General features: G+C 43.7%; 1 protein-coding gene across 1 annotated transcript in view; it reads left to right on the forward strand.

Moving 5' to 3' along the window:
* LOC144670111 (fibrillin-1-like) overlaps positions 1 to 25,248 on the forward strand; it is a 580,847-nt gene that overhangs the window by 504,962 nt on the left and 50,637 nt on the right. The window contains exons 48-49 of the mRNA XM_078532542.1: positions 3,662 to 3,781; positions 19,389 to 19,514. Of these exons, the coding sequence (XP_078388668.1) occupies positions 3,662 to 3,781; positions 19,389 to 19,514 (246 nt within the window). The remainder of the gene's footprint in view (positions 1 to 3,661; positions 3,782 to 19,388; positions 19,515 to 25,248) is intronic.

Below are 25,248 nucleotides of genomic sequence, written 5' to 3' on the forward strand. Positions count from 1 at the left end.
GTGGATGTGTGATGGATTTGTGACTGAGAGAGTTGAGAGTGATGAGACGAGTGAGTTACCCTAGTGGAAAGGATGAGACCACTCATCCTGTAGGGGCACTGGGTGGCTGTCCCCTTTTGCAGGGCTTTGGCAAAGAACCACCGCTTCCCATGCTGGATTGATAATGCAGCTGCCCATCCTGCGGCCAGAGCAGGGGTAGGGGACCTCTTGGCGGGCCTCCATGGCGTTCAAAAGGTGCTCGAGGGAAACATCATTGAAGCAGGGCCTGCAGTCATTTTGTCTTTTGGGGTCATCCTGTCTTCAGTGCGGCAGTCTTGGGCTGGAAGTACTGAGAAGTGGGCGCACAGCTGCACTTTAAACATGGCGCCTGGCGTGATGAAGTGGCGAGGTGATGGCGTAGCGGGCAAATGAGAGCCCACCTGCCATGGAAACAACGTGTTTCCCGGGAATGCATAATTAATGCGGCGAGTTTGGGATGATACGGCATGTTTACCCGCCCGCTACCACACATAGTGCAAATCTGGGTCTTAAACGAAGTGGCTACAGAGATGGTGGATGCATTGGTTGTAATCTTCCAGAATTCTCTAGATTCTGGAAAGGTCCCGGCGAATTACAAAACCGTGAATGTAAAGCCCCTGTTCAAGAAAGGAGGAAGATAGAAAGCAAGAAACTGTAGGCCAGTTAACCTAACATCTGTCATTGGAGAAATTATGGAATCCATTATCAAGGTAGAAGGAGCAGGACATTTGGAAGATCATGTTACAATTAGCAATGTCAACATGATTTTATAAAGGGGAAATGATGTTTGATAAATTTATTAGAGTTCTTTGGGGATGTAACATCTTTGGGGATGTAACAAGGAGGATAGACAAAGGCAAAAGGATATCCAAAAGGCAATCGATAAGGTGCCACTTAAAAGGTTACAGGACAGGTTAAGACCTCATGGTGCCAGAGGTAATGTGTTGGCATGGATAGAGGATTGGCTAAATGACAGGAAACAAAGGTTGGTATAAATGGGTCATTTTCAGGTTAGCAAACTATAACTGCCACAGTTGGGGCCTCAACTATTTAAAATCTATATTAATTGGATGAAAGGACAGAGTGTATTGTAACCAAATTTGCTGACAATAAAAAGATAAATGGGAAAACAAGTTGTAAGGCCAACAAAAGGAGACTGCAAAGGGATATAGGTAGGTTAAGTGATTGGGCAAAAATTTGGCAGATGGAGTATAATGTGGGAAAATGTGAGGTCATCTGCTTAGATAGGAAGAGTAGAAAAGCAGAATATTATTTAAATGGAAAGAGACTACAGAATGCTGTGGTACAGAGAGATCAGTGTCCTCATACATGAATCACAAAAAGTTAACATGCAGGTATAGCATGTAATTAGGAAGGCAAATAGAATAGTGGTCTTTATTGCGTGGGGATGTAATGAATGTAAAAGTGGATAAGTCTTGTTATAGCTGTACAGGGTGTTGGTAAGATCACACCTGGACCACTGTACAGTTATGGTCACCTCATTTAAGGGGGGATACATTTGAATTGGAGGGAGTTTAGAGAAGGTTCAGTAGGTTGATTCCTGAGATCAACTGATTGTCTTATGAGGGAAGGTTGAGCGGACTGGGCCTATACTCATTGGAGTTTAGAAGAATGAGAGGTGATCTTATTGAAATATAAAAGATTCTGAGGGAACTTGACAGGATAGATGCTGACAGGATGCTTCACCTCATGGAGAAATCAAGAATAAGGAAGTATAGTTTCAGAATAAGAGGTCTCCCATTTAAGATGGAAATGAGAGAGAATTTCTTTTCTCAGAGAGTCCTTAATTTTTGGAAATCTCTATCCTAGAGAGCAGTGGATGATGGGCCATTGAATATACTTGAGCTGAGTTAGATAGAACTTTTATCTACAAGGGAGCTGAGGGTTATGGGGGACGGGGAGGAAAGTGGAGTTCAGGCCACTATCAGATGAGCCATAATCATTTTGAATGGCAGAGCAGACCCGAGAGGCTGATTCCTATTCCTACTCCTATTTCTTACATTCTTATGTTTGGTGTACTTGGATCCCCAAGTTTCTTTGAACCTCCACTGTTTTCAGCTTATGACTATTTAGAAAGTACTCTGATTTATCCTTTTTAGGCCCTAAGTGGATGACCTCACTTTGCCTGCATATTGAAATCTATTTGCCACAATTTTGCCCATTCACTTAATGTATTGATATCCTTTTGTAAATATATTCTTCCATCTACACTGCTGACAATGCTGCTTATTGTTGTGTAATCGACAAATTTGAATGTGTGGCTTTCTGTCCCATTTAAATCATTAATAAATGTTGAGAATAGTTGAGGCCCAAACAGATTCTTGCAGAATGCCACAAGTCGCACCTTGTCAATTAGAGTACCTGCCACTCAATTAATTTTCTAACCAGCTCAATAATTTAAATTCCATAAGCTTTGACTTTAGCTAAGTCTCAGTGGAACGTTATCAAATGCCTTCTGGAAGTCCATATAAATAACATGTATGGATATTCCCCTGCCCACTACTTTAGTCACCTCTTCAAAAAAATTCCACCAGGTTCATCAGGCATGACCTACCATTTAAAATCCATGCTAGCTCTCTGATCAGATAAAATTTCCAAGATGTTCATTCACTCAGTCCTTAATAGTAGCCTCTAGTAAATTCCTGACACCAAATATTAGATTAACTGACCTATAGTTCCTAGTTCCTCCTCTTGTACCTTTCTCACAGCCAGTGAAATACTGTTGAACTGTAATCACTGCTGTAATGTAGGAAATGCAACAATTTGCATCAAAAAGTGGCATGGGATCTTATGTCCACTTGAGAGGGCAATCTCACTGAAAGACAGCATCTCCCAACAGTACACCATTCCCTCAGTGCCATGTGGATTTTGTACTCAAGTCTCTGGAATTGGGCTTTGAACCCACAACCGTCCAACACAGAGATAAGACTGCTACCAAGAGAGCTACAGCTGAGATGCCTCTGTCAACTTTCAACTTTAATTCGACAAATGTTATTCTATAATGTATTTTGTTGATAAGTTTGGATGTTTACTACATCTAGAATGTATTGAGGAAATATAAGAATAGAAATTGTCACATTCACACTTCCAAGGTGAAACTTCTTGCACCAGATGTATCAGCAATGCAGATCAGAGTCTGCTGAATTTTTATCATATTGTTAAATCTACTGTTTATACTGGTTTTGAATTATTTCCCAATATCATGTGTTTTATATATATATCAGTATTTCAGAATTGGTCACTTCAGGCTTAAACGCACCTTTCCACTTTTGAAATGAGGCTTACATGTATTTAAATGTCACATGTTACATAAATTGATCACACATATAATGTTAAAAATAAATTAAAATAGTTTATTCCGATTTTCAATTAATTTTAGAGAATACTTTAATTTTAAAGATGACAAACATATCAAACATGTAACAACTGGCTTACAATCAGGAAGAGGAGGACTTTTTAAACTGTGTATGTGTTAGGAACTGGTATTCCAAATTGCATAAAAGAATTAATGAAATTTATCATGGTACTAAGGAAGAAAAATGAGTCATTTTTTCAATTTACTAACTAGCGGGATTTCTGTGATTATATTAACATTTCCCTTGCTGTTTCACTTTTTCAACAGATGTCAATGAGTGTTTAACAGTACCCCGCCCTTGTACACCAGGCACGTGTCAAAACCTGGATGGCTCTTACAGATGTATCTGCCCTCCTGGATACTCACTGATTGATGACAAGTGTATTGGTAAGGAGTTTTATTTAGTGTTAATCAAGGTGCGGGATAGTGGCCAAGAAATTCAATGGTCCTGTGCCCATTTTTCAGGTATGAATCAGCTGCCTAAATATCTACTAAGTTGGATTGGGGCAGGGAGCACACATGCAATTGCAACCAAAAGTGCTCCACCTGCCATATTGGTAGAGGCAGAAAATGAGACAGTCAATGCCCACTCTTCAAACAACATTGGTACCTTTGCATATGCAAATAGGGATCCAAATGCCAGCTTGATGCCATATTCACATAATTGGACTACCCTGGACAAAGCTGAGGTGAGGTCAACATTCAGCCTAACAAGTGGTGCTTATATGGACTACACAAGACCATTGCCAAAGAAGGGTGTGTAACTTTTGAAATACTTTTCTGAAGCTGGAGCTAAGAAGAGCAGAGGTCTGCCTGTCAGGACTGCTGCAATGTGTAAGAGCTGTCCCCTCCACTCTCAGTTTCCCAATCTCACTTCCATCCTGATCATTCAACCCACCCTCCCCTCCCTACCCGCTTGATTGCTTTCCCCCTTCTCCCATTCACATCTCTGTTCTTTCCAATCACTTCACCAATCTTTTTGATTTCCTTCCTCTTCCAGGACCTGCCTGAGTATCGATGCTGGTCACACACATGCATGAAATTGAAATCTTCTTTGCTACCAAACTGCTCATTGATGTCCTGCAGGTGTCTGCAGCTGAGTCTCACCTAAACAAAGTCAGAGGCCTGTTGGGTTGCCAAGTGCCGACCTGCTCCAGCAAATGGCAGATTCCTGTACCCAAATTTCTAGGTCATACTTCTATTTTAGGAATGTGATTTTGGTGCTGAACATGCTCAGATTCCCTACAACATGGCTAGGTACAGAGTAAAGCTTATACCAACAATGTGTTTCACTCCATATTGTACCATTTTTTTCCCCTCCAGTCTGTCATCTCTGAGCAAGATTTGCAATTTTTCTTAAAATAGCATTTATATCAACATGCCCGCTAGGACCTAGATTAGCTCTTGAAGATAGGATCCTTACATTCAGCAGACTGAGAGTTTCAACTAATCAGCACTTGAACCCAGCACTCCAAAAGTGAAAGATAACCCTGTTGTGGCACCCTGTCCCCAATCAAAGGTTTACAGAAATTTAAATTTGAAAGATTATACTATTTTAATTTAAAATACGTTTTTTTTCAGTTATCCCTTGTGCTTGTTGTTGTCATTCAGAGAAAAGCTCCCTACACACTACTCCAACCATGTACATGAATTCACCAGTTCACCCTTGAGTTACATTGCCAGAAAGAAAGCATGGAATGAGTAAAGACCCAGCAAAGCCATTTCAGTGGATGTACAATTTATCTATTGAATGTAATTAATCTTCAGAAAATAACCCAGAAAGAAATTGTGTGAAATTCCAGAGTGTGTGGCTGACCTTACAATCAACGTTCATATTCAGACTGTGCTTATTAGGACTGAATCTAGAACAATTTTGTATTGTTGACTCACAGCTGCTGGATGGAGGACACATAAAAAGCATTTCATTATTGTCCTTCACAACGAGCCAAAATTGGAGACTTTCAAACCATCAGTTTAGGCTGAATCTGAACTTAACTCCCATTGTGGGAGTAGTTTATAGTCCTCCTACAGTAGTTACACTGCAGGACAATGCATACATGAAGAAATAAATGGGTACTTACATATGAATTAGGAGCAGGAGTGGGCCACTCAGCCCTTCGAGCCTGCTCCGCCATTCAATAAGATCATGGCTGATCTGGTTTTAACCTCAACCCCGTTTTCCCACCGACCCGAATAACTTTCAACCTCTTGCTTATCAAGAATCTATCTACCTCTTCCTTAAAAATATTAAAGGACTCTGCTTCCACTGCCTTTTGAGGAAGAGTTCCAAAGACTCCCAACCCACTGAGGAAAAAAAAAATTCTCCTCATCTCTGTCCTAAATGGGCGATAATGGTCCCTAGGACTAGATTTTCCCACAACAGGAAACATCCTCTCCATGTTGACCCCGTCAAGATCCCTCAGGATCTTATATATTTCAATCAAGTCGACTCTTACTCTTCTAAACTCCAGCAGCTACAAGCCTAACCTGTCTAACCTTTCCTCATTAGACATTTCGCCCAATCCAGATATGTGTTTGTAAACCTTCTCTGAACTGCTTCCAATGCATTTACATCCTTCCTTAAATAAGGAGACCAATAGTGTACATAGTACTCCAGATATGGTCTCACCAATGCCTTGCAGAACTGAAGCATAACCTCCCTACTTATATATTCAATTCTCCTCACAATAACTGATAACATCCTATGAGCTTTCCTAATTACTTGCTGTACCTGCATACTAGCCTTTTGTGATTCATGCATTAGGACACCTAGATCCCTCTGTATCTCAGAGCTCTGCAATATGTCACCATTCAGTTAACATGCTTTTTTATTTTTCCTGCCAAAATGAACAATTTCACACTTTCCCACATTATACTCCATTTACAAGGTCTTTGCTCACTCACTTAACTTATCTTTGTCACTTTGTAGCCAAAGTGTCCTTGTATCCTCTTCACAATTTACTATCCTGCCTATCTTTGTGTCATTAGCAACTTTAGCAACCGTGCCTTGGGTCCCTTCATCCAAGTCATTTACATAAATTATAAAAAGTTGAGGCCCAACACACTGATCCCTGTGGCACACCACTCGTTACATCTTGCCAACCAGAAAAAGATCCATTTATGCCTACACTCTGTTCCCTGTTAGGTAGCCAATCTTCTATCCATGCCAATATTTTACCACCTCCACCCATGAGATTTTATTTTTCACAATAGCCTTTGATGTAGCCCCTTATCAAATGCCTCCTGGAAATCTAAATACAGTACATCCACCGGTTCCCCTTTATCCATACCATATGTTACTTCTTCAAAGAACTCCAATAAATTGGTTAAACATGGGGCAAGTTTTTTACATTGTCGAGCGAGCGCAGTGGGCAGGCCTGGGAGAGGCTGCAAAGCTGACTGCCACCCACGATCAGGCCCCGACATCAATTTCACACTGGCTAGCCAATTAACGGCCAGCCAGCGTGAAAGGCATGCTGCAGCGCTCAGTGTTGCTGGGGCAGGGTGGGAGAAGGGCAAGCGGGCACACACAATGAAAGCTCCCTGAGGCACAGAGCTGCCTCAGGGAGCTGATGATTTAAAATCTCAAAAATAAAAAAGTTACCACTGTTAAAAACATGCCCCCTCATGTGACTCTGTCACATGAGCAGGGACATGTTATGAATTAAATTTTAAAAGTTTTATTTAATTTTTAATTGCTGTTGGAAACCTCATCCCATCTGTGGATGAGGTTTCATCTTGGCCTTTTCGCCTGCCTGCCAACCGTGAGGTTGGACAGGCAGCAAAAAATTTCATTCAGTTGTTAGTTAAATGGCCTTACTGGGCCTGTTAATTGTTGGCGGGTGCGCTGCCGACTCCCGCCGACCAAAATATCGCGCAAATGCATGATGACATCGGGATGCTCGCCTGACGTCATCATGCGTCATTTTATGCTCGAGCGGGTCAGGCGCACGCCCATCCACTCAGCGAAGAATCCTGCCCATGATTTTTCTTTCACAAAACCATGTTAACTCTGCCTGATTACCCTGAATTTTTCCAAGTTGCTATAACATCTTTAATAATAGCTTCTAATATTTTCCCTATGACAGATGTTAAGCTAACTGGCTTAGTTTCTGTAGTTTCCTGCTTTCTGTCTAGCTTTTTGAATAAAGGAGTTACATTCGCTATTTTCCAATCTAATGGAACCTTCCCCAAATCTAGGGAATTTTAGGAATTAAAACCAACTCATCAACTCTCTCACTGGCCACTTCTTTTAAAACCCTAGGATGAAGTCCATCAGGATCCGGGGTCTTGTCAGCCCACAGCTCCAACAATTTGCTCAGTACCACTTCCCTGGTGACTGTAATTTTCCTCGAGGTCCTCCCTCCCTTCCATTTCCTGATTTACAGCTATTTCTAGGATGTGACTTGTATTCTCTATATTGAAGATTGATGCGAAATGTCGGTTCAATTCATCTGCCATCACCTTATTTTCCATTATTAATTCCCCAGACTCACTTTCTATAGGACCAGTGCTCACTTTGTTAACTCTTTTTTAAATATCTGTAGAAACTCTTACTATCTGTCTTTATATTTCTAGCTGGCTTTCTCTCGTACTCAAATTTTTCTTTCCTTATCAATCTTTTGGTCATTCTTTGCTGTTTTTTATATTCTGCCCACTATTCTGTCACCCATCTTTGCACAATTATATGCTCTTTCGTTAAGTTTGATATTATCTTTAATTTTTTTTAGTTAACCACAGATGGTGGGTCCTCCCCTTGGAATTTTTCTTTCTCGTTAGAATGAATCTATTACGTGTATTCTGAAATATCCCCTTAAGTGTCCATCTCTGCATCTCTATGGACCTATCCTTTAACCTCATTTGCCAGTTCACTTTAGCTCACTGCTTTCATGCCTTCTAATTGCCCTTTTTTAAGTTCAAACTACTAGTGTTGGACCTATTCTTCTCTCCCTCAAACTGAATGTAAAATTCAATCATATTATGAATGCTGCTACCTAGGGGCACCTTCACTATGAGGTCATTAATTAACCCTATAACATTGCACAGTACCAGGTCTAGTGTAGTGTGCTGTCTGGTTGGTGACAGAATGTGCTTCTTAGAAACTATCCAGAAAACATTCTATGCATTCCTCATCTAGGCACCTTTTGCCCATCTGATTTTCCCAGTCTATATGCAGATTAAAATCCCCCATGGTTACCGCAGTACCTTTCCGACACGCCCTATTATTTCTTCCTTTATATCCTGCCCTACCATATGGTTACTGTTGTAAACCACTCCCACAAGTGACTTCTTGCCTTTGGCCAGGATTTTACATTAGTCAGGCGGGCTCGGTGGGAGTGAGCGGTCACGGAGCCGACCGCTGCCCGTGATCGGCTCGGCACCACGATTTCATGTGGGCTGGCCAATTAAGGCCTGCCTAGCGTGGATCGCAAGCGGTAGCGCTGAGCGCTACCTGTGCGGGAGGAGGGAAAGTCGGGTCCAGCGCTCTTTCGTGCATGTGCGCAAAAGAGCACTTCAGTCTCCCTGAGGCATGGAGCTGCCTCAGGGAGATTGAAGCGCTTTTTAAAGCAATTATTAAAAACATTAAAAATTTAATGAAACATGTCCCATCTCATGTGGCTGTGTCACGTGAGATGGGACGTGTTTTTATTTTCAAAATAAAGTCCTTATATAATCAGTATTAGCTTTAGGAAACCTCATCTCGCTCATGGATGAGGTTTCCTAAAAAACCATAAAGGCTGCTTGGCCTTTTAGCCTGCCCGCCAACTGTTAGGTTGGACGAGCAGTGTAAAATTGGAGCTAATTAGTACCTTATTGGCCTTAATAGGCCTTTCAATTACCGGCAGGCGTGCAGCTGACTCCGGCGCGCGCCCGCCGAACGAAATATTGTGATGACGTAGGGACACACGCCTGATATCATTGCGCGTCATTTTACCTTCTGGCATGTCGGGCCCACCCCTGCTTGCCAAATGTAAAATTCTTCCCTTTATTATTTCTCATCTCTACCCAAAGCATTTCTACACCATGGTTTCCTAAACTTAGGTCATCCATCTATATTGTGCTAGTACCATCATTAATTAATAGAGTCAATCCTCCACCTTTTCCTAGCTCCCTGTCCTTCGTAAATGTCACGTACTCTTCAATATTCAGGTCCCAATAGAACCATAGAAGAACCATAGAAAAGTTACAGCATACAAGGAGGCCATTCGTCCCATCTTGTCCATGCCAGCCCGAGGACACCCAGGTGCCCTTTCTAATCCCACCTTCCTGCATCCGGCCCATAGCCCTGCAGCTTACAGCACTTAAGGTGCAAATCCAGGTACTTTTTAAAAGAGTTTAAAGTTTCTGCCTCTACCACCAACTTGGGCAGCGAATTCCAGACACCCACTATCCTCTGCGTAAAAAAGTTCTTCCTCATGTCCCCCCTACACCTTCTGCCACTTATCTTGAATCTATGTCCCCTGGTTCTAGAATTCTCCATCAAGGGAAACAATTTTATCCTGTCCACTCTATCTATTCCCCCCATGATTTTGTACACCTCAATCAAGTCACCTCTCAGCCTTCTTTGTTCTAAGGAAAATAACCCCAACCTATCCAGTCTCCCCTCGTAACTGCACTTTTCTAACCTTGGCAACATGCTTGTAAACCTCCTGTGCATTCTCTCCAGAGCTATTACGTCCTTCCTGTAATGTGGTGACCAGAACTGCACACAGTACTCCAGTTGTGGCCTCACCAGTGTTTTATACAATTCCAACATTATACCCTTACTTTTATATTCTATACCTCTGCCAGTGGAGGAAAGCATTCCACATGCCTTCTTTACAACCTTGTCTCCTTGAACTGCTGCCTTCAGGGACCTGTGTACTTGTATGCCAAGATCTCTCACTTCATCTATCCCTCTTAGTATATTCCCATTTATTGTGTAATCCCTGAAACTGTTTGGCCTCCCTAAATGTATGACCTCACACTTCTCTATGTCAAAATCCATCTGCCACTTTACTGCCCGCTCCACCAACCCATCTATATCGTTTTGGAGATTATGGCTATCATCTACACTATCCACTACTCGGCCAATCTTTGTGTCATCTGCAAATTTCCCAATTGTGCCCCCCATGTTCACGTTCAAATCATTAATATATAACACAAACAGCAAGGGTCCCAACACCGAGCCCTGTGGAACACCACTTGAGACAACTTTCCATTCGAAAGGGCATCCATCAACCATTACCCTTTGTTTCCTGTTACAAAGCCAACCTTTTATCCAGTTTGCCATATTACCCTGAATCCCATGGGCTTTTACTTTCCTGACCAATCTGCCATGTGGGACCTTGTCAAATGCCTTGCTAAAATCCATGTACACAACATCTACTGCGCTACTTTCATCAACCTTTCTTGTCACTTCCTCAAAGAATTCAATCAAATTTGTGAGGCAAGACCTTCCTTTAATAAACCCATGCTGACCATCCCTGACTAGTCCATGCCTTTCCACATGACAGTTAATCCTATCTCTCAGGATTGATCTACTAATTTGCTCACCACCAATGTAAGACTAACTTGCCTATAATTGTTAGGCATTTCCTTTGACCCCTTTTTAAACAATGGAACTACGTTTGCATTTCTCCAGTCCTCCGGTACCTCCCCTGTATCTAGTGAAGATTGAAAAATCATCCTCAGAGCATCTGCTATCTCCTCCTTGACTTCCTTCAGCAGCCTCGGAAACAATCCATCTGGCCCTGGTGACTTATCCACTTTCAAGGATTTCAGCCCTCTCTCTTTATGATTATCCCGTCCAATATCTTGCAGTGTTCCTCCTGGACTACTATGTCTACATCCTCCCTTTCCTTTGTAAACACAGAGACAAAATATTCATTCAAAACCCTTCCCACAGCCTCTGCATCGACACGCAAGTTTCCACCTTCATCTCTGATAGGTCCCACTTTTTCCTTAACTGACCTTTTAGCATTAATGTATTGGTAAAACATCTTTGGGTTATCTTTAACTTTACTTGCTAATCTTTTTTCATGCCCTCTCTTTGATTTCCTTATTTCCTTTTTTACTTCGTCCCTGCACTTCCTATATTCGTCTAGGCTATCTGCAGTGCTTAGTTATTTGTGCCTATCGTACGCTTTCTATTTCTGTTTGATCTTCCCCTGTATTCCTCTAGACAACCAGGGAGGTCTAGATTTGGTAGTACCACTCTTATTTTTGTAGGGGACATGTCTACTTTGTACAATTAGGATCTCGCTTTTTAGTGCTTCCGACTGGTTTTCCACTGTTTTATCCTCCAGCAGTGCTGTCCAGTCCACCTCAGCCAAGTCCCTTCTCATTTCTGCAAAATTTGCCTTCCCCAGTTCAAGACTTTTACTCCTGCCTTATCTCTGTCCTTTTCCATGGTAATGCTAAATCTAACTGAATTGTGATCACTGTCCCCGATATGATCGCCAACTGTCACTTCACCCACTTGCCCTTCTTCGTTCCCCAAGACTAGGTCTAGAATTTCATCTCCTCTCATTGGGTTTGTCACTAATTGGTTGAAAAAATTTTCCTGGACACACTGCATGAATTTTTCTCCCTCAGTGCCCCCTATATTGTTTGAATCCCAGTTGATATTAGGATAGTTGAAGTCTCCTACTATTATTGTCCTCTTGTTTTTATAAGCAGAAATTTGCCTACATATTTGTTCTTCTATCTCCCTTTAACTATTTGGGGGTCTGCAGTATACTCCCAGTAGTGTGACTGCCCCTTTTTTATTTCTAAGCTCAATCCATAAAGCCTCGTTTGTTGACCCATTTAGTATATCATCTCTATGTCATCCTGCTGCCATGTCTCTATAATTGCTATCAGATCGTACTTATTTATTTCTATTTGCGCTCTCAGCTCCTCTGTTTTGTTTTGAATGCTACATGCATTCAGAATCAGAGACTTTAGTTTTGTCCTTTTATTATTCTTGTAACCTCTAGCCTTATCTGCTGATTTACTCTTACATTTGTACTCCCTGTACTCTCTGTCCCTTCCTGCAACGGTCTGTTTATCATTTCCCACATTAATACCTTTCTCTCTCGCCTTTTCTCTACTCTTTTATTTATTACATCGTCCCAAATTTGATCCCATGCCCCCACTATTTAGTTCAAAACCCTTTCTACTTCCCTAGTTATGCAGCTCGCTAGAACATTGGTCCCAGCACGGTTCAGGTGTAGACCATCCCAATGATACAGCCCTCAGTTTCTACAGTTCTGGTGCCAATGCCCCACAAACCAGAACCCACTTCTCCCAGACCAGTCTTTGAGCCACGTATTCACCTCTAATTTTATGTACCCTATGCCAATTTGCATGTTGCTCAGAGTTTATTAACTTTGAGGTTCCATTTTTAATTTAGTGCCTCGCTCCTCACACTGTCTATGCAGAACCTTTTTCCTAGTTCTTCCTATGTCATTGGTACCTACATTGACCATGACAACTGGATCCTCCCCCCTCACTGCAAATTCTCTCCAGCCCTGAGCAGATGTACCAAACCCTAGCACCGGGCAGGCAACACAGCCGCCTGGACTCTTGCTCTTTGCTGCAGAGAACAGTGTCAATCCCTCTCACTATACCGTCCCCTACTACCACTACAAACCTTTTTGCTTCCCCCACTTGAATGGCTTCTTGTACCACAGTGCCATGGTCAGTTTGCTCGTGCACCCTGCAACTGCCACTCTCATCCAAACAAGCTGAAAGAACCTCAAACCTATTGGACAATTGCAAAGGCTGAGGCTTCTGCATTCCTGCCCTCTGGGTCCCCTTGCCTGCCTCACTTGCAGTCACACCCTCCTGACCAAATCAGAAGACTCTATCTTAAGAGGTGTGACTGCCTCCTGGTACAAAGCATCCAGGTAACTTTCCCCTCCCTGATGTGTTGCAGTGTCTGAAGCTCAGCCTCCAGTTCAGTGACTCTGAGCTGAGGCTCCTTGAGCAGCAAACACTTACTGCAGACATGTTTGCCCTGGTTCATACTGGCATCCAGGAGGTCCCACATACTGCAGCCTTGACACATCACCTGTCCTGCCATCCTTAATGTGTTTTAATTAATTACTTAATTATATTATTTACTTCCTTTTTTCCCTTTTCTGTATATTTTATTAAATTTTACACCAGTTCATAAAACTATTTTAAACCTTGGGACTGGATTAGACCTTAACCACTTAACAGATACTCACCAAACAGCTAGCACCTTTCCCTATAGTAGATGTGACAGAGTAGATTAGGATATGGAAAAGAGGGAATGTGGAGATTGAAGAGCATTTGGTTTGAGGAGATGGATGAGAGAAGAGAGAATGTGGGAGAGAAGATGAAGGTGTAAATGTATAGATGTGGAAGAAAATTGATAAAAATGAGATTTAAGAGAAAGGATGTGAAAATGCAGATAGTGAAAAAAGGGGATGGAGAGAAAAAGGATAGAGGATGGATGGGAACTGAGGGTGGAGAATGAAAGAGCGGATTGGGTAAGAGGGAGATGGTGAGATAAAAGGGCTGGAAATGAGAGGAAAGATATGGAGAGGGCTGGGGGATGGGAATGGCGAAAGAGAGGCTGGGAAGCAGCTAATTGGGGAGTGATGGAGGTTTGTGGGTATGAAGGATGGATGTTGTTGGGTTGGGTGGCAGGGAGGTGACCGCCTCCAGTGAATTGAATAGATGGCTGAAAACGGTGAAAATGAGCAGGTGTGTAAGAAAAGTACAGCAATAATCATGGGTGACTTTAATCTACGTGTAGATTGGGCAAATCAAATTGGCAAAGGTAGCCTGGAAAATGAGTTCATGGAGTGTTTTCAGGATGATTTCTTGCAGCAGCATGTTCTAGAGCCAACCAGGGAGCAGGCTGTCCTAGACCTGGTAATGTGCAATGAGTCAAGATTCATCAATAACCTCATGGTAAAGGAGCCTCTAGGTGATAGCGATCACAGCATGATAGAGTTTCATGTTCAGTTTGAAAGGGAGAAGTGTGGGTCCATGACTAGCGTATAAAACGCAAATAAAGGTAACTAAGGGTATGAATGTAACTAAGGTGCTCTGGGAAACTAGATTAAAAGGTAGGACAGTTGAATTGCAGTGGCAGACTTTTAAGGAGATATTTAATAATTCTAGCAAAGATTTATCCTAGTGAGAAAAAAAGGCTCTGAGAAAGATGCATCAATAGTAAATTAAAAAAAAACACTATGAATCTGCAATGATTGCGAGTGGTTTGGGTGAGCAAGGGAGTGTTAATCTCCTTGTAAAAATCACATTTTTGTTTGTATTTAGCATTTAATTTAAATTTGCTGTCTTATTTCTAAGTTTCCCAACTTTAAGCAAGGTTTTCAGGACTCCATTGCAGGAGTAGTTGAAGTTAGCTAATTAAGGAAAGCAGCTTAAACCAGTTTTTCTGTAACTGGGGTCAGCTAACTGCTTAATCTGAGCAGAATATGTAAACAGCCACTTCAGTGCGATTTAGCACGGAGTATGACTTTCCCACCGCGGCAGCTGTTGAATTTGAATTCAATTAATAAAAGCTTTGAACAGACTGCAGGGAGCTGGGTGATTACAGAGTTCAGAGAGGAGGGGAAACAGGTTCTCCTTTGCTTTTGCCTTTCTAACTTTTCCACCCTGTAGGAATTGGTTCTTGCTCGATAGGAGTAGAAGCTAACTGTTTGGCGAGTATCTAGTAAGTGGTTAAAGTGTACTCTATTCCGAAGGTTTAAAAAGAATACAAACTGGCGGTGTGGTTAATAAAATATATTTTAAAAAAGTAAAATAAATAAGTGAATAATATAATTAAGTAATTCATTAAAACACATTAAGGGTGGCAGGACAGGTGATGTGTCAAGGCTGCTGCAGCATGTGGGGACTCCTGGATGCTACTGTGATCCAGGGCAAACATGACTGCAGTAAGTGTTGTGATTCGAGGAGCTTCGGCTCAGTGTCATTGAACTTGAGGCTGAGCTGCAGACCTGCAACACATCAGGGAGGGGGAAAGTTACCTGGATTCTTTGTACCAGGAGGCAGTCACGCTACTTAGGATAGGGTCTTCTGATTTGGTCAGTGGTTAGGGACAGGAGGATGTGACTTCAACTGAGGCAGGTAAGGGGAACCAGAAGGGAAGAGTGCAGAAGCCTCAGCCTTTGCAATTGTCCTACAGGTTTGAGGTTCTCTCAGTTTGTTTGGATGAGAGTGGATGCTGCAGGATGGATGATCTGACCCACCATGATACAGGAAGCCATTCAAGTGGGGGGAACAAAAAGGAATTTAGTAGTAGTAGGGGACAGCATAATGAGGAGGATTAACACTGTTGTCTGCAGCAAAGAGCGAAAGTCAGCTGTGTTACCTGCCGGTGCCAGGGTTCGGGTCATCTGCTCGGGTCTAGAGAGGAACTTGCAGTGGGAGGGGGAAGATCCAGTTGTCATGATCCACGAGGGTACCAACGATATAGGTAGAACTAGGAAAGAGGTTCTGCATAGTCAGTATGAGGTGCTAGGCACTAAATTAAAAAGCAGAGCCTTAAAGATGATAATTTCTGGGTTATTATCTGAGCCATGTGCAAATTGGCATAGGACAAATAAGATTAGGGAAATGAATGCGTGGGTCAAAGAGAAGTGGGTTCCATTTCTTGAGGCACTGGCACCAGTACTGGAGAAAGTAGGATCTGTACCACTGGGACAGTCTACACCTAAACTGTGCTGGGACTAGTGTTCTAGCGAGCCACATAACTAGGGAAGTAAAGAAGGTTTTAAACTAAATAGCGGGGACAAGGAATCAAATTTGAGAAGGTGTAAATCAAAGAGCAGAGACAAGGCAAGGGAGAAAGGTATTAATATGGGAAATGATAAACAAGACAGGAAGGGTTAGCGAGTACAAATCTTAAGAGTAAAACAGCAGTCAAAGCTAGAAATTCTAAAAATAATAAAAGGACAAAACTAAAGGCTCTGAATCTGAATGCATGTAGCATTCGAAACAAAACAGATGAACTGATAGCGCAAATAGAAATAAATGGGCACGATCTGATAGCCACTACAGAGACATGGCCATAGGATGACATAGATCAGGCTCTGAATATTGAAGGGTGTATGGCTTTTCAGAAGGACAGGAAGCTAGGAAAAAGTGGAGGGGTGGCTCTGCTAATTAATGATGGCATTAGTGCAGTAGAGAGGGGCGACCTAAGCTCAGGAAACCAGGATGTAGAAGCTGTGTGGGTCGAGATGAGAAATGATAAAGGCAAAAAGTCACTTGTGGAAGTGGTGTACAGGCCCCCTAATTGCAACTACATGGTAGGATAGAGTATTAAGGAAGAGACAGTGGGAACTTGTCAGAAAGGTACGGCGATGTAACTAGTGGTGTGCCACAGGGATCAATGCTGGGCCTTCAACTTTTTACAACTTATATAAATGACTTGGATGAAGGGATCAAAGGCACGGTTGCTAAATTTGCTGGTGATGCAGATAGGTAGAAAAGTAGGTTGTGGTCAAAAGGAGCATAGGGGCATAGGTTAAGGCTGCAAAGGGGTGTAGGTTAAGTGAGTCATGTTTAACTGGTCTATCAGAGTTTTTGGACATTCAAGATGGATAAAGGGGAATCGCTAGATGTGGTATACTTAGATTTTTCAAAAGGCATTTGATAAGGTACCACATCAAAGGCTACTACACAAGATAAGAGCACATGGTATAAGGGGTAACATATTAGCATGGATAAAGGATTGGTTAGCTAACAGGAAGCAGAGATTAGGGATGAATGGGTCTTTTTCGGATTGACAAGTTGTAACTAGTGGAGTGGCAGAGGGCCCTCAACTTTTTACAATCTATGTTAATGCTTTGGATGAAGGTGCCGAACCCATGGTGGCTAAATTTACAAATGACAGCAAGATAGGTAGGAAAGTAAGTTATCAAGAGGAGGTAGCAAGTATGCAAAGGGATATAAAAATATATAGAAAATGCTGGAAAAACTGAATAGGTCTGGCAGCATCTGTGGAGAGAGAAGCAGAGTTAACGGTTCGAATCCGTATGTCTCTTCTTCAGAGCTAAGCATTTTCTGTTTTTATTTCAGATTTCCAGCATCCGCAGTATTTTTCTTTTTTGCAAAGGGATATAGACAGGTTAAATGAGTGGGCAAAATTTTGGCAGATGGAATATAACATGGGTGAATGTGAACTCCTTCACTTTGGCAGGAAGAATAGAAAAGGAGTATACAATTTAAATAGAGAAAGATTGCAGAAGTCGGTGGTACAGAAGGATCTGCGTGTCCTGGTACATGAATCACGTGAAGTTGGTATGCAGGTACAGCAAGTGATTAGGAAGGCATATGGAATGTTGGCATTTATTGCAAGAGGAATGGAATACAAATGTAAGGAAGTTTTACTGCAGCTGTACAGGGCCTTGCTGAGGCCACATCAGGAGTACTGTGTATAGTTTTGGTTTCCTTATTTGAAAAAAATAATTGCGGTAGAAACAGTTCAGAAAAGATTTACTCAACTAATTTCTGAGATAAGGAGCTTATCCTGTGAAGAAAGGTTGAATAGGTTGAGCCTATACCCATTAGAGTTTAGTATAATGAGAGGTGATCTTATTGAAACATATAAGATCTTGAGAGGACTTGAAAGGGTGGATACCCGGAGGATGTTTCCTGTTGTAGGGGGGAATAAAACCAGGGGACATAGCTTAAGAATAAGAGTTCTCACTTTTAAGACAGAAATGAGGAGAATTTTTTTTCTCTCAAGAGGGCCTTTAGTCTCTTCCCCAGAAAGTAGTGGAGGCTGGGGCCGGGATTTTCCAGCCCCACCACAGGCGGGACCTGCTGCGGGCGAAGCGGCACCCCAGCCAGAAGTCCATTGACTTGCAGCGGGACCGGAGGATCGCGGAGGCGGGTGGGTGTGGAAAATCCCGCCCTGGATCTTTAAATTTATTCAAGGCTGAGTTAGACAGATTTTTGATAGACAAGGGAGTCAAGGGTTGTGTGGGGTGGGGGGGCAGGTGGAGCTGAGACCACAACCAGATCAGTCATTATCATATTGAATGGTGGAGTAGACTCGAAAGGCCAAATGGCCTACTCCTGTTTCTAAGTGCTATGTTTCTATTGGTGGACAGTTTCACTGAAATTTTGAAGTCTCACTCCACAGAAGTGAATCAGATGCACAAACCTTTGTGCTCAATTCTTCGATTTGCAGATTTTCTAAGCGAGACTCCACAACAACAGCAGATTCATGAACCTCAATATTCACCTCGACCACAATGGGCAAAAGGGGGTTAAAAATGAAAAAAAATTGTGCAATGCAACTCCAAACTGGTGTGTATGTGCCTTTTTTGCTTTCAAGGTAACAGATAACAAGCCATTTGAGTGTATTGGCATAAAGAGCGGAGCACTTCATCAACATACTTAAATCAAACTCAATGCTATTGGAGGCAGACTTAAACTTTACAGCTGCCATGAAGGTTTCCATAGGCTTGAGAAACCTGGCAGTGAAAGGGAAGTGGAACTTGCCAGCCTCACAAAATACTTGCCTTATCTAACACTCCTTCAGGTTTCCCACACCAATCATGGCCTTTACACCCTACCCGCCTGCACTACCACACAATCGTCTTTGTCACCACCTAGGATCACCATGTCCAATCACGACCTTTCCATGTCAGAATGGCCTCTCTCATCCTGGCCTGAATTTCCAGGGACTGAACTTGAGGATCCCCATCTTCAGCCTCCTGCCGTGGCCTGTCTCACCTAACAACTGGCTAGGATGTCAATTTGGCCAGATGCAAGGCAGGAAACACAAGAAAAACACAATAATGTGGACCTGTCGTTAATATCATGAGGATTTTCCTGTCCCCAGCCTTACCAGGCTGTTCATTTTAGACTTCCCCATACTGTCCCTGTATCCCTGTAGATGTTGCGGCTAGAGTTCCAGGACTAGTGATTCAAACTCACACACTACTAAGTTTTCCCAAAACAAAAGATTAATATTGCTGTACTGTATGTAATCTTATCTCATTTCATTTCTCAGATATCGATGAATGCGCTTCAGACCCTGGATTGTGCGTGTCTGGTACATGTAGTAATACTGAAGGAAGCTACACATGCATCTGTCCTCCAGGATCTGTACTGTCATCAGGTGGAAGAAGGTGCATTGGTGAGTCTGTGGTCACAACCACCCACAATTACTACAGAACAATCTCAACACCAGAACTATAAATGTAACAATTTTTTGTTCAGCATAACAGCACTGTCACACAATAGTAGAACATAGATTTGGTTTCTCTCCTAAGCTTCCAGCCTTAAGTATCTTAGTTTTGTCGGGCTGGATTTTCCAATCTTGCCAGCAGTGGAAATCGTGGTGGGTGGGGGCACAAAATTTGAAGTGGTGGCAAGAGCCAGTTTCTCACTGGCGAGAAAATAAGTTAGAGTTTTCCCCTCCCAACATTCATGGAGGGTCGAGTTTCTCGTTGCTCCATGTCAGGAATTGCATTTGCATTCCTTTGGATCTCATGAATGCTCATTAAAAACCCAGCACACCGGAATCATATTCACACTCCAAATCTAATTGCCTCACCAACAGATAATTAGACCAGTCTGATTCACGACCGAATATAAGTGGCATGCTTCTTCCACAGCCTTCTGGGCTGAATATTGAATTCAACAACTTTAGATCTTAAACTCCCCCTCCCCCCATCCCCACCCCGTTTCTTTCCCCCCCCCACCCGCCTTTTTTTTCAATAATCTATATAGATTCTTCTTTCCCCACCTATTTCCATTATTTTTAAATCTAAAACTAAAACCTTTAGTCTTTCCACCCCACCCCCACTAGAGCTGTACTTTGAATATCCTGTCTTGCATTCTTAATTAGCACTTTTCTCAGACAAAGACCACCACCTTCAACACCTCTTTGACCCTTTTGTCTCTGACATCTTTTGATTATCTGCTCACACCACACCCTCAATGTGTCTCTTCCCCCCCACCCACCTTAAACCAATTTATATTTCTCCCTTGTTGAAACTATGCTTCAGTTCTGCTGAAGGGCCATGAGGGCTCGAAACGTTGACTGATTTCTTCTCCGCCGATGCTGCCAGACTTGCTGAGTTTTTCCAGGTAATTCTGTTTTTATTTTGTATAAGTGGCATGCACCTGGCGACTTGCACCCCACTCACGACTTCAGGGTTTGTACATGCAGCTTTCGCCTAGCCTTCACTGCACTGCTCTCATGGCTGCTCCGACTCCATGCCAAGGCTGCTCAGGCAAGACCAGTGGGAAGGGAAGGGGGTGGAAGGCACACTGTGATAGTAGAGTGGGTGTTTGGGTGGGTGACTGGACAGAGGCAAGGGGTGGAAGGCCCAAGCTTGACTGACTGGGTGGGTGGTGACTAGACAGAGGCAAGGTAATGGGTGGACAGAGACATATGACTGGGAGGGGTGGTGGAGGAGTCTGCAGCCTAGGAGGGAAGGTAGGGGTCACTGGGGCACAGGAGGGAAGGAGTAGATAGTGACACATGACTGTAGGGGTGGGTGACTGGAGCACAGGAGGAAAGGGGTGGATGGAGACACATGACTGGGGGGGTACGGTGGCGGGGGGGGAGGTGGTGGGGGGTTGCGCAGATAGTTAAAGGAAGAGGGGGGATAAGTGTGAGGCAGTCCTAGGCCAGTGGACAGCACAGTGTCATGGGCCAGAAATTAAAGGCAGTCATTGGGCAGTGCAGACCATGCTACAGGGCTATGCCTGGTCCGCATGTCTTGGTTCTCATCCAGGGAAGGGGAGGGCCTGTCTACTGTGTCAGTCGTGCATAGCATGGTGTGCAGGGCATGGTCGGTGCCTCACACACTTGGCTCCTGGATCGGTGGCTTGGTACTGGATGGTACTTGGCTCATTCGCCATCAGGGGAAACATCTGCAGCCTGTAACTGGGTAATTGGTAAGTAAGAGTAAGTATTCGATGGTCTCATGGAGGGAGGGTTCCCAGTAGATCACTGTGCATAGTGCCTTAAAATGGGAGGGGTGAGGTCAACATGGGGCATGGGGACACCCACAGATAAAGGTTCGGTGGGAGGACGCTGTTATTGACTACAATAACGATGGGCTCCAGGGTTAAAGGAGGAGGCAGGATAGTGATTGGAGGGAGGGAAACTTGTACATGATGAGCTTCTAGGGCCGTTGGAGAGACTTGGATTGGAAGCTGGTCTCGAAATAGAATTGTAGCAGCACCATTTCAATGGATGACTGAATAACACAGTTGAAAAATAACATTGGAAGAAAACGTTAGAGGAGGGGTCTGAGGACTTATGGGAGGAGTTGACTACTACACTTTTTGGATGATTGAAGGGACACCCTAATAATTACCAGTCCAGGACATGGAGAGCAAGGCTCAGCTGAGACCTGTTAGGAAGACTGAAATGCCAATTGAAGGATTTGGGCACCTTAACTCATGGTGCTCATTCTTGCAAGGATCCATTAGGGCTTGGACAAAATGTAGATTTGGTATGATTGATCATTTGTCCCTCAGAGGAACATGAAAAGGTCAGAAGGATCAAACTATTAAGGGACTACAGCTACAGTACATATGCAAGATGCTCCATACAACCCTACAGTTGGGAGGTTCAGGGTTTACATGGCTCTGTGATTACAGATATTACATTAGTGCAAGGCTGGGCTCTAGTCTACTGCAAAGGAGGCAGCCTGACTGAGGTTGATAGTGCCTGGCTGTACTCATCCAGATTCCCCTTTGTGAATGCGCTGTCATGCCTTGGGTGTTGGAGGGTGTGGGATGGGGAGGGGAAGCTCAGTTATTTGTGATCCTTCAGGATGTGCTTCAGCTGCTTGAGAAGGCCTGGGGATGGAATGTCTGGAATTAGGTCAGCCCAAGGGCTTCACAGTGATTCCGTAGCTTGGCAATGGAAGGTGATCATTGCAGGGTAAGGTGCAATCATGCATCTCAACCAAGTGAACTTTTCAATGGTCTCCATGTAATGACTGTCAGGTTTGGGCGTGGGTTACAGTTTATGTAATCATCATGGACTTTAGCCTATCATGTTGGCCTGCAGTGTTAAGTCATGACTGCGTTTACGGCTAAACCTCACCCCTATATTAGTTCCCACTTTCTACCTGCATGATGCAGACCAATGGACCTAGTTAGCACTGGATGACTCTTTAAATGCCTGCTGGACAGCCACAACTGTTGCAATGTTATAGGTGTGTTCCTAGCCTCATGATGCCACCTACATATGTGAGGATGCTGGTTTGCAGCAAAAGATCTGGCTAACATGGCTCTCATAAAGGCAATCGACATGGTTATCTGATCGTGACAGTGTCAGCAGTGTCCTAGGCTTCCTCGTATACATCTCAGTCTGCTAGAATGAAAATGTGGAGGCCTATAATGCGATGAGAGCGACAGTACATCTGTGTGGTTTTTAGTATCAACAAAGTTACTAAGCGATCCTTAAATGCAGTGTCAAGACTGACTGGGCCACGTCATTCCCAGATGCTAAGGCAATGCTGAACGTGAACTTGGGAAGCACCCGATGAAAGCAGAGTGATGAGCGTTTGTCAATGTTCAGACGATGGTGCTGCTGAAGCTCTTTCTGTGCACAGAAGGTAACCTGACTCGCAGGCTCACATCCATGACTGGAAGTGACAGATCACAGCGGCCTGGAGAGCAATCTCATCTTGGCAACTTAATTCAGTATCCGGATGAGGCTGGAACATTATTCATGCATGAGGGATGGCCTTTGGAGAGATGCCACTGTCCGGATTTAGATCAGCCCTCAGACGACCAAGCTGATTGGCTGCCTTGAGGCGCCTTGCAACACTCCAGACATACTGCCATGAGTGCACTGATGTTACAGTGCTGTTCCTGCCTCTTGAAAGCTGCCATAGACAGTGAAATGTTGGCACAATGCTTGACAAGACTGCATCTTGTCTATTTGCTTCAGATATCTTATCCCTTTACAGAATGGCCATATGCTTCATAGGCTGCCTAGCCATCCAAGGATGAGGCCATCATTACGCAAGGGTTGTTACTACTCATTCTGGGATTGATGTCCTTCATTGAGATGTTGAGGTTAGCAAAGAAGTTGTTAATGCCTACCCTGCATCGAAGGAACAGGTAAAATTGGTTCATATGTCTAGTTGTCTTCATCGCCATGGAACCTTGTTGCTATAAGGGTCTCACAGCCACGTCTGCTGCATCTGGCCCATGAAATGGCCTCTTACAGTGGGGCGTCGACATCCTCACACTGTTTAATGTCATCCCTTTCGGCAGCTTCCTCATTGGAGGAGACGTGCAGCTTCTCCATCTCTCCATGTGGCAACTCAATCCCCCTTTAGAACGCCAGGTTGTGTAGAGCGCAGCAAATCATATGATGCAGGACACCCCCTGTACTGGAGAGCACTGCCTGATCAGTCCAGACATCTGAAAGGCATCTTCAACATGCTAATGGTCTGTTCAATCAAGGATTGAGTGTTGCAGAATGAGCTGCTTTGTACAACTCCTCTGAAGCACTCTGTGGCTGCAGAACAGGCATCATTAGCCAAGTCTTTGAGCCAACTGTAAATGCACTGAAGGCCCTCAAAGATCTGTGGCACCTTGACGTGACTCAAGATGTAAGAGTCACATGAGCTCCGAGGGTACCTCACACAAACCTGCATAATCTGCTTTCAGTGACCACAGATCAGCTGCACGTTGAGAGAATGGAAGTCTTTTCTGTTGATAAATCTTAGTGGCTGCTGCCAGGGGGCTCTTAAGGCCACGTGTGTAGTCAATGGCACCCTGCACCTGTGGAAAAGCCACAGATCGCTGCAAATCCCACTGCTCTGGCAGCCTGGCTGGCTTCATCCAGGGGAAACGTAATTGTGTGCCTTACTGAATAAGGCATCAGTGATCTCTCAGGTGCACTTGTGAATGGAGGGTTGTGATATTCCATGGAGGACCCCAGTGGAGCCCTGGGATAAGCCACTTGCAAAAAATGTTGAGTGCGGTGGTCACCTTTAGAGCCACTGGCAATGGATGGTCTCCCAGGCTGTGTGGCGTCAGATCCCCCTGAAGAATTTGACAGATGTGAGCCGCCACATCACTTGACAAGTGAAGGTGTCTTCACACTATCTCCCATTCATCTGCAAGTATGAGAGGCATCTTCGGTACAGCCTGGGTGGTGCCAAACGCCTCCATGAAATTGATCTCTCTGGCTCAGCTTTTGGGTCTTCATTGGGCTCCGTGGCTGATGTTCCTTAAGGTGAGGCTCTTCTCTTTGCCCTATCTGAAGACCATAAATAGGCCCTTCTCCTCCTCAGTTGCATGAGAGCCATGAAGAAGGCTTGGGCTGCTGCCTCCATTCTGCAGTACAGCTCATGTCTGTGGAAAAATTGAAGAGACATGATTGAATATTACCCTGTAATAATCGCCTTCCATCGCCAAGCTAAGGAGTCATTGTGAAGTTATTGAGCTGCCCTCATTCCAGGCATTCCATCCCCAGATCCTTGTGGTTGTAGCCTTAAGGGTCACTGGAAGCTGAGTTCCTCCTGCCGCTGGTCCCCTAGGCCCCAGGCATGACTGTGTTTTCATAAAGGGGTTTGGACCTGGATGAGCATAGCCAGGCATTAAAAGCTTCAATGAGGGCACTATCAGCCTGCCTCCTTTGGATTAGACTAGAGCCCAGCCTTGCTCTAACATAATAACTGTAATCATTGAGCCATGTAAAGCCTGAACCTCTCAGCTGCAATGTGTAGAGGTCTTTGGAGCATTTTGCATATTTACTTTAGCTGTGGCCCCTTTACAGTTGGACCCTTGTGACCTTTGCATATTTCTATGGGAAGGAAAAATTATCAGTCACACCCATTCAACATTTGGCCCCAAGCTGTAATGTGCAAGAATGTGCAGCCTGA

This window comes from Cetorhinus maximus, chromosome 30 (genome assembly GCF_964194155.1).
Source record: "Cetorhinus maximus chromosome 30, sCetMax3.hap1.1, whole genome shotgun sequence".
NCBI classification, from domain to species: Eukaryota; Metazoa; Chordata; class Chondrichthyes; order Lamniformes; family Cetorhinidae; genus Cetorhinus; species Cetorhinus maximus.